Consider the following 9,994-nt stretch of genomic DNA (forward strand, 5'->3'; position numbering starts at 1 on the left):
TTATGGAGCCTAGAATTATATGCCTGTGATCATGGAGTGAACTCAGATATAGCTGAACTCGTATTGTCATTTTTTACTGTGTCAAGTGGGGTGTGGAAACTTTCTTTAAAACCCATTATTGTGCTAACTCCCCTTTTCATTGTTCCATCGCAGGTTTATCGTGGCATTTTTAGGAAAAGAATATGTACAGCTCATTCTTTATTAAGGGAACACTAGCTCAATAATGATCACTGCCCTTCTGTTTCAGATCGATGAATGTCTTTCTCATTGTGTACCTATGTATTCTCATCAGTAAAGCACTGATCAATACGGCCCTGAAGTATGTGTGGCAGAGCAACCCATCTCGAGATGAACCCTGGTACAATGAGAAAACTGAGGCAGAGAAACACAGGAACTTGGTATGAGACACAACTCCTGAGGTCCCGCTGACCCTTTATCTTTTCCAAGTAGACCATTGCTTTGGAATCGTAGTCCAGTAAAATTGTGAAGGTGAATGTGCTATAGGCAAAAAGAGATTTGATTCTGCCTCAGTAATAGACGCGCTGGTTGATGTGTTTACTAGTGGTCCTCTTGGCTATGTTGTTGTTAAGTGCCGTCGAGTCGGTTCCAACCCATAGTGACCCTGTATAGGGTTTCCGAGGAGCAGCTGGTGGATTTGAACTGCTGACCTATGGTTTACAGTCATGTGCTTATCTTATAGCAACACAATGCTGGATATTGCTGCTGTCTTTAGGCATTTGAATATACAGGTCTGAAATGGCAATGATTCCCATAGTAAATGCATGAGGACAGTATTTTAAACATTTTTGGTGTTTCCAGACCCCAGTGTGTGCTATACTACATTTGCTGCTGTTGTCAGTTTCAACCCATAATGGCCTCGTGTAACAGTGTAGAGCTGCCCCTTAGGGAGTCCAGCCGCCATCTTGCAGAAGCAGATCACCGGGTCTTTTTCTCACAGTACTACTGGGGTGGGGGTGGAGGGCTTCAAACTATCAGCTTATCAGTTAGTATCCAAGGGCTTCCACTGCACATTACCACCACCACCACCACCCCACCCAGGGCCTTAACCACTGAGCCTTTTATTAGAGTGTGCGCACTTGATGTTAGTCATTATTTTGATGTAAACAGAACCACTTTAACAAAAACCTGTCAAAAAGGGCTAAGCCCAGTTATAGAAATTTGGGTCAGAATGGAGTCCCTGGGTGCTGCTGAGCTGCTTACTGAAAGGTTGACAGTTCTGATCCATCCAGAGGTGCCGCAGAGCAAAGGTTTGGCAGTCTTCCTTATGAAGTGCAGTTCTACTCCGACACACGTTGGGTTGCCATCAGTGGGAGTCAACTCGATGGCAATGGGTTTTTTAAAGGAAGCATTTATTTCATTTTCTTCAGGAGATTTCAGTTCAATTATTCATATTTATCAGCGTTATTTTTTCCCCCAGAGCAGTGTGTTCAAATATTTTGATTGAGCTTCCCTATACTCAAAATGGTACAGTCTTATAGCTAGTTTCATTTAGTTCAGAGCCAGGGTTGTACACAAATCTAGACCCGTACCTCACAATGCTTTCCAATACTCCTATAATGTCCTTTGGAGTGGCCCCACCTGTGTGGCCGACAGGCACTTCTAGCATGCAGAGATTTCCAGAAGTTAAGCTATCACTGGAACCTGTCAAAACTAGCATGATTTCAGAGATGAGGACAAAACTGTACAAAAGAGGAAAGTAAAAAATCATTTTTTCAGATTTTTGGGAGGGCCATCAGATAGGTTATTATTTTATCTCTATAGTTAATTTATTAAAATTAGAAAGCAAATTTTAAATTTCCATGACATCTGAGTTAAAAGTGTCTCCTCCCTCTTAGCAATGTGGGCATTCACCGTGTAATTGCATCTTCACCCCATTGATAAAACAGACCTGCAAACCCACCTCATGGCCTTTGGCAGGTCATCAGTAGAAAATCAAGTGACAGGCAAGTTAGCCGATGGCTGCGGCCAGCACTGAGTAACCCTTATCTTTGGATTTTGAGATGCTTCTATTAAAAATTACTCGTCATTTTATTGACACCTACCTTTGAGTTACTCACTTAGGACGTTCCTGTTTTCCCACGCTAATGGGTGCGATGACATGATGCATTCTTCAGTGATCAACTGCTGGGGTTTGTTTCTTTACAGTTTCTCAGCGCCTTTACGGATTTCCTGGCTTTCATGGTCCTCTTTAACTACATTATCCCAGTATCCATGTACGTCACAGTCGAAATGCAAAAATTTCTTGGCTCTTATTTCATCACTTGGGATGAAGAAATGTTTGATGAAGAAATAGGGGAGGGGCCTCTGGTTAACACCTCTGATTTAAATGAAGAATTAGGACAGGTCAGTATCTCCTGAATTGTCTTGCATAACTTATTAGAAATGGTGTCAGTCCATAAGAGGGTTCCAGTTATCTAGATTCTAAACGGTCAGTACCATCCAGGGTCAAGCATCCAACTGGGCAAATGGAAATGTCAGTTTTAATTCACACATAGAGAGATAACTGGTGATAAAAAGTCAGGAATTTTTGGGGTATGTTTAACTTTATTTACATCAAAGTTAAAAGTGGTTTGATATTTACAACTTTAGGAAAATAAATCACATGAGCTGAATGATATAAACTAATCTGTGGACTTGATATAAGTCCTCAAGTGCCGAGGACTGAGGAGTTCATTGCTGGGATGAATCCAACCAGCCGCCCGGGGCCCCCACGAAGTCAGAGCAGTCCATGCCCACTCCCGCACTGTCCTGCCAGCGGGCTTCCTGTGGGGCAGGCACCTGGATATGCCTGGGCAGCAGCTCTGTCCCCCACGGGACCAGCCTCCACTTGGACTGTGGCAGCCCTGTGTCTGCGCTGAACCTGACCCTTCTCCCTCCAGTGTGATGTTCATGGGCACACATCAGCTACAAGGACCCCCACTGCTTCCAGGCTGTAAAGTGCCCCAGAGAAAGTGCACCATTTCCCTTGTTTATTTTCTGATTGTTGGGTTACTACCAAACTCAATCCATGACTTCTTGACCATAGCTTATACCTCTATGATATAAAATCGATAAAAAGTAGAAACTTTATGCTTTATAAATGGGTGAATGAGGCTGAAATTCACTTCTGGAAATGTCAGGAGAGGTAGGCGGTAGGTAGATGCATGGGAGTGCTATGCTACGTCAGTTTTAATACAATTCCATCGTTTTCTCCCATTCTATGTATGTGCACATTATTTGTGGGAAATACAGTGTTTGACTATAGCTCTCCATTCTAGTCAGTGATGTGTGTCAGGGAAGCACTGAGCACAATTCTCATGGGAATAGTTAGAGATATGGCATGGTCCTTCTCGCACCAGCCACACCTGTGCATCTCCCAGGGTCTCTAACAATGGTACCAGCTGACTTAGGGCTCCGGGAAGGCATGTTGTGCTCTCTGACGTAAGCCTGGAAACAGTAGGAGCATGTCCAGAATTCCTTTCAGTTATTTATGAACAATGGGAGACCTGTGAGTTTATCTAAATGTAGCCTTCAAAACGAGTTGTATTTTTAGTAATTTTCACTTTTCTTCTTGAAACTTCAGTCTTTTTATTTGTTTAAATCTGCCTTCTAAACCAAAAGTGATATTGAAACTCTGACTTTATAAAGGTAATCCTGTCTTTGATTTTTTACTTAAAATCTTTCATTTTTTAATAAAACAAGATTCAGGATGTGCCTCCCTCACAATTTGAATTTCCAAACAAACAGAATGCTCTTTTTCATTTGCTTGTTAGAGAGACAGAGAGATAGGTGTCTGAATGTTCATATAAGGTTCATATAATGCTTATATTTAAAAAATAATTGTTATTGGGAGAAAGTAGGGCTGTTCTGATATTCTGAATTTAGAGAAGGGCGAATTGAATTCCTCAGAGAGTCTCGCCCTACCTTTTGAGCCTGTTGTGCTTCACAGGTGGAATATATCTTCACTGATAAGACTGGGACCCTGACCGAGAACAACATGGAGTTTAAGGAATGCTGCATCGAAGGCCATGTGTACGTGCCGCACGTCATCTGTAACGGACAGGTTCTCCCAGATTCCTCAGGAATCGATATGATTGATTCTTCTCCGGGAGTCAGTGTGAAGGTACCTTATATGCTTTTACCATTTCTAGAAAAAAGTATCAATAAAAAATATACAGTAGAAAATAATTTGTCCATGAAAGGTTTTTTCATGGTCTCAAGATTAATAGACTACAAAGACTGGAATATAAGGGGCCTTCATAAAGTTTGTGGGAAAATGGATTTTAAAAATAATGGAATTTCTCTACAGACTTTTTGAATCCCCCTCATAAAGGAGGAGTGCTGTGTTCAATATGCTTTTAGAAACTTCATGTTGAAATTAAAAAAAAAAAAAAAATTAAGACAGTAGGGGTTTTGATATAATTATGTAGGACACGTGTAACCAAGTAGACTCTGGTGAAAGAATTGATGTGGTGAGGCCCCCTTCCTCAGATTCATGCAGGTCCCTACCAGGGCAGCCCATGCCACACCTGGGATAGCAGCTTCCCAAGAAACCTGAGAGGCTAAACTTGTTGGTAGGCACTAATGTGTCCCCCTGGTCACAAAAGGGTTCATTACATGGACGTACTGAAGAACAAAGAACAGCCATAATTAGGTTTTACTTTATAAACTACGAAAGGCAAAACTTATAATTCCTAGACAGTTAGATATTACACATCACTGCTGTATAAACACCCTTTGTTTATTTTCCTTCTTTTTAAGAAAATATGACTTTGTGTGTGTGTGTGTGTGTGTGTGTGTGTGTGTGTGTGTGCGCTGTTTTCTTAGGAACAAGAAGAGCTGTTCTTTCGGGCTCTCTGTCTCTGCCACACAGTCCAGGTGAAAGATGATGACAATGTCGATGGACCCAGGAAGTCACCAGACTCAGGAAAATCTTGTGTCTATATTTCATCGTCGCCTGATGAGGTGGCGCTAGTCGAAGGCATTCAAAGGTAGGTCTTTTGGCTTCATCACCGAGTTTTAGGTTTGGAGAGGAATACTAATTACTGGCCTTGAGAGTATTTTTAACTCCAGCGCCATTCTTTAGAATGTTGTCAGTTGAACCCACTCTGTACTTTGGTATGTTTCTTGAGAAGAGATGGATGGGACTAACCAAAGAACTGTTTTTTTGTATTCTGTTTTCTTCTCTTAACGTCCTTATTGTTTGAAATGGGGTGGGGGTGGGGGGGTCCATCTTGAAAACAGGTGGTGCTGATTTATAAGAAGAAGCTTGTCCTTAGTTATAAGATTTTTTGTCTTTGCCTTTTTATAGATGTTTTTCCTCTTAACATCTGCAAGAAGTTAGTTTAATGTCATTCCAACGAATCACAGGTTTTTAAAGAGAGAAACAATTTTAGACATCATTTAATACAAATCTTCCTCTTATGTCATAGAAAAGTAAGACCCAGAGAGATGGAGTAACTTTCCCAGTGTCATACAACTTGTACTGTTAGCTTCATTTTCTTCATATTATATCATATTGACTCCGAGGTTTTTTGCGTGCACCATCAAGATCTTTTCATTGGTAATTCCATTACTTCACATTTGTCGTTTTAAGTAGACACTTGGAAAAATACTTTAAATATCACAGACGCATGGCATAATTTTCAACTTCTCACACCTTGTAACTTTTATCTAATACTCTTTGTAGAATAAGCACAAAGTTTGTGCAGAGATTTACAGCCTCACAAACCCTACGCAGGGTCACTCTGAATCAGAGCCGACTCAGTGGTTCTTAACAACAGAAGTACCCAGTCTCCCCTTTTACTGCCTTCAAGGATTGAATGACTGCTGAGAAAAGCAGCTCAATGCTTTTTGTGTGATCAGAACAACCTTGTTGTTGACCAAACAATGAACTTTTCCTATGGATGTAAATATTGATATTAGATATATAAATTGTATCACTACTGACCTTAAATGGTCAGAGCATTTAAATCTAAACATATATAGGTAGGATTTCTCAAAAGTTTGCTCTAGAAAGCAAGTGCTCAAAAATTTACCTGCATTTCAGTCACGGATATTAGGACTTAGGAAGACTCTTGCTACCCACCTTTCTGGGCTCAGCAACATTTAGAAGAAGCCTCACCTTCAGCTTACTGGTTTTTACCTGGCTAAGTGGACACTCTCTTCCTGTCTTCATACCTTCTTAATACAGATTCTATCCAAATGTTTTGTTTGTAACTTCCCATACTTCTCCAAACGCCTTGAGTATAGAAATCTGGCCTTTTCTCCCCCTCTGCATTCCCAGCACTTACCCATGTGGCCCCTGAAGTGTGGTGGTCATGGTCTGTGCCGTGGAGTCAATTCCGACTAATAGCAACTCTGCATGGGGTCTCAGAGGCTGTAAATCTTTACAGGAGCAGAAAGCCTCATCTTTCTCCCACGGAACAGCTGGTAGTTTTGAACTGCTGACCTTGAGGTTAGCAGCCCAACTCGTAACCACTATGCTACCAGAGCTCCTTCCCCTGAAGTATATTAAGTCTCAAATGGTGATGGTAGGAAGCTGTCGTGTATGGTTAAGTGCTCTGCAAATGTTCAGTAAACTGACTTTTCCTGCATTGGGCCATAGTTTTCATCAGTAATATGAGGGGTTGGTTTGGAAGTTGACTGTCTCCAAGGAGCCTTCTACTAAAAAAAAAAAACCACAAAATGATCAATAAATAAAAATGTTCATAGAAACCGGGATTGCAGTCCAGAAATCTGCTCCCATCTTTCTCAAAACCTTTAATACTTACCTCTAAGCATGTGCCTCATCCGTGTGGTTCAGGAGAGTACAGAATAAGCAGGACTTCAAACTGGATCATCCCAACTCTGTCCGATGCTGAGGGGTTATCTTCCACCTCAAACACTGAATCCAAATCTCCAGTCTCAGACCCACAGCAATCCGTACAGATTCTCCTACAGGATCTTGTTAAAATGCCAATTCTGATTCAGTGTATCTGGGGTGACAAATTCTCAGCAGGGGTTCAAACAAGGATAACTTGGTTAGAGACCCTAAGGATTGTTGTTGTTGTTAAGTACCTTCCAGTCATTTCTGACCCATGACCACCTTGTGTCTGTGCGATTCTCGAAACTTTCGTTATGCTTGACTGCATTGCTGCCGTCACTGTGCCAATGTCCCTCCACTTTACCAAGCATGATGCCCTCCTCCAGGGACTGGTCTTGCCTGATAATATGCCCAAAGTACAAGAGACATAGTCTAGTCTCCCCATCCTGGCTTCAATGGAGCACTCTCGCTGTATTTCTTCCAACACAGATTTGTTTGATCTTCTGGCAGTCCGTGGCACTTTTGATAATGTTTTTCAACACCAGAACTCAAATATATCCATTCTTCTATATGGGTTTCCTCATTCATTGTCCACCTTTCACATGCATGTGAAACTACTGAAAATACAGGTGCATCTTACCTCAAACTGACGTCTTTGCTCCTGAGCGCTTTGAAGAGATCTTATGCAGTAGGTCTGCCGTACGCAATGCAGAAGTTGATTTCTTGACTGCCACTTTCTTAAGTCAAAGCCTAAATGAAAATTTTGAGAATTTCAATCTTTTCTCTATTCACGACAATGTTATTTTTGGGTCCAGTGGTTAGGATTTTTGTTTCTTTACATTAAGATGAAACCCAAATTGAAGGCTGTTTTCTTTGATCTCCAGCAGTATTTTATTTTATTTATTATTTTTTTAAATGTTTTATTGTGAATTATGTGATAGTTTACATGGGAGAACATTGGTTTTACATTCATTCTATCGTATATCGTCTCATTGCCATGGTTACAATCCCCTCCATGTAATCCTTCCCACGTGCCCCCCAGGTCTTCAGCATACAGTCGCTCACCCTCTCTGAATCTAAAGTCTCCAGCTGCTCCATCGCTCCACGTCATCATCTCTGCCTCCATTTCAGGCATCACTGCTTCTCTGGGTAGGGTCCCGCTCTCTGCTCTTCTCCCTTGATGGTCCCAGGGACCTCCGCTCCTAGACTGAAAAGTTAATCACTCCCCTCCTTGGTATAAAACGTCTACCTTTACATTTCCAACCCTCACAATCAGTCCTGATAACAATTATTCACCATTGTGTCACAAGAGACCCGTCTGCATTTCCTTGCATCAGCCCCAACTAGTCAGGTTGAATAATACTCACTGGAGATTCTACCTTCCTCCAGGCCCTCTGGATCTAGGTTCCCTCTTGAAAGCTTGTAAGCCAGTCACTTCTTGCCTTTGTAGCCCCTGCCCCATTTTGGGTAGCCAATGTCCAAGTTGCCCATCCCTGTCTACTCTGTGTGTGGAGGGGGTGGGAATGATTCTTGCTGTTAGGACTTGTTCCCTCTTTTGAGCTACTGCATCCATAGGTGTAGGTCAAGTTCATCAAATTGTATGAGAATACTTTTTTTTTTCCTCTTCTTATGCATATGCCCTCTCTTCTTATCAGCTGGACACCTCTTCGCTTTCAGCAAGCAAAGTTGTATCATTGGCATTTCATAGGTTCTTAATGAGTCTTCTCCAATCCTGATGCCACATTCTGCTTCATATAATCCACCTTCTTGGATATTTGCTCATTGTACAGACTAAATAAGTATGGTGAAAGAATACAACCCTGGTGCACACCTTTACTAATTTTAAACCATTCGGTGTCTCCTTGTTCTATTTGACAGCCTGCCACTTGGTCTGTGTATAGGTTCCTCATGAGCACAGTTAAGTGTTCTGGAACACCCATTCTCTGTAATGGTGTCCATAGCTTGTCATGATCCACATAGTTGAAAACCACTGCACAGTCAATGAAGCACAAGTAAACATCCTTCTGGTCAATTCTCGGCTTTCAGCCAAGACCCATCTGGCATCAGCAGTGGTAACCCTTGTTCCACATCCTCATCTGAATCCAGATCGAACCTCTGGCAATTCCATGTCATTGTACTGTTGCAGCCATTTTTAAATTATCTTTAGAAAATGTTTACTCATTTGAGCTATTAATGATATTGTCGATGATTTCTGCATTCCATTGGGTCATCTCTCTTCGGAATGGGAACAAATATGAATCTTTTCCAATCAGTTGGCCAAGTAGCTGTTTTCCAAATTTCTTGGCAGAGATGAGTGAGTGCCTCCAGTGCTGCATCAGTTTGTTGAAAGATTTCAATTTGTATTCCTTCAGTTTCCAGAGCCTGGTTATTTGCTAATGCCTTCAGTGCACGTTGGACGAATACCTTCAGTACCATTGACTTTTGATCAGATGCTACATCTGGAAATGGTTGGACGTTGGCCATTTCTTTTTAGTACAGTACTCTGTGTATACTGCTTGTCTACTTTAGATGCTTTCTGCATCGTTCAGTATTTTGCCCTTGTTGTTGTTGTTAAGTGCCATTGAGTTCGTTGCAATTCATAGCGATCCTGTATAGAGGGTTTCCAAGGAGCGACTGGTGAGTGTGAACTGCCAACCTTGTGGTTCAAACCAGCCTTGCAGTTCAGTGCTACACCAGGACTTTTGCCCTTAGTATCCTTTGATATCTTAAGTTGAGGTTTGAATTTTTCTTCCATTCCTTCAACTTGAGAAAAGCTGAGCATGTTCTTCCCTTTTGGTTTCCTAACGCCAGGTCTTGGCACATTTCAGTATACTTGACTGTTTTCTCAAACTGCCCTTTGAAATTTTCTGTTCATTTCTTTTACCTCCTCATTTTTTCCATTTGCTTTAGCATCTCTACGCTGAAGAGCAAGTTGCAGAGTCTCTTCTGACATCCATTTTTGGTCTTTTTCTTCTTTCTTGCCTTCTTAATGAACTATTTATTGCTTTCTTCCTGTCTGATGTTCTTAATGTCGTTCCACAACTCTCTGGGTCTGTGATCATTAGTATGCACTGCATCAAATTTGTTCTTGAGAGAATCTCTAAATTCAGTTGGAATACGCTTCAAGATCATGTTTTGGCCCTTGTGATCTTCTTTTAATTTTCTTCAGCCTGAACTTGCATATGAGCA

General features: G+C 41.4%; 1 protein-coding gene across 1 annotated transcript in view; it reads left to right on the forward strand.

Moving 5' to 3' along the window:
- Positions 1-9,994, forward strand: part of ATP11A (ATPase, class VI, type 11A) — a 152,888-nt gene that overhangs the window by 73,138 nt on the left and 69,756 nt on the right. Inside the window, exons 13-16 of the mRNA XM_006851545.1 lie at positions 248-398; positions 2,167-2,364; positions 3,950-4,123; positions 4,828-4,991. Of these exons, the coding sequence (XP_006851608.1) occupies positions 248-398; positions 2,167-2,364; positions 3,950-4,123; positions 4,828-4,991 (687 nt within the window). The remainder of the gene's footprint in view (positions 1-247; positions 399-2,166; positions 2,365-3,949; positions 4,124-4,827; positions 4,992-9,994) is intronic.

This window comes from Chrysochloris asiatica, unplaced genomic scaffold (genome assembly GCF_000296735.1).
Source record: "Chrysochloris asiatica unplaced genomic scaffold, ChrAsi1.0 scaffold00029, whole genome shotgun sequence".
Classification (NCBI taxonomy): Eukaryota; Metazoa; Chordata; class Mammalia; order Afrosoricida; family Chrysochloridae; genus Chrysochloris; species Chrysochloris asiatica.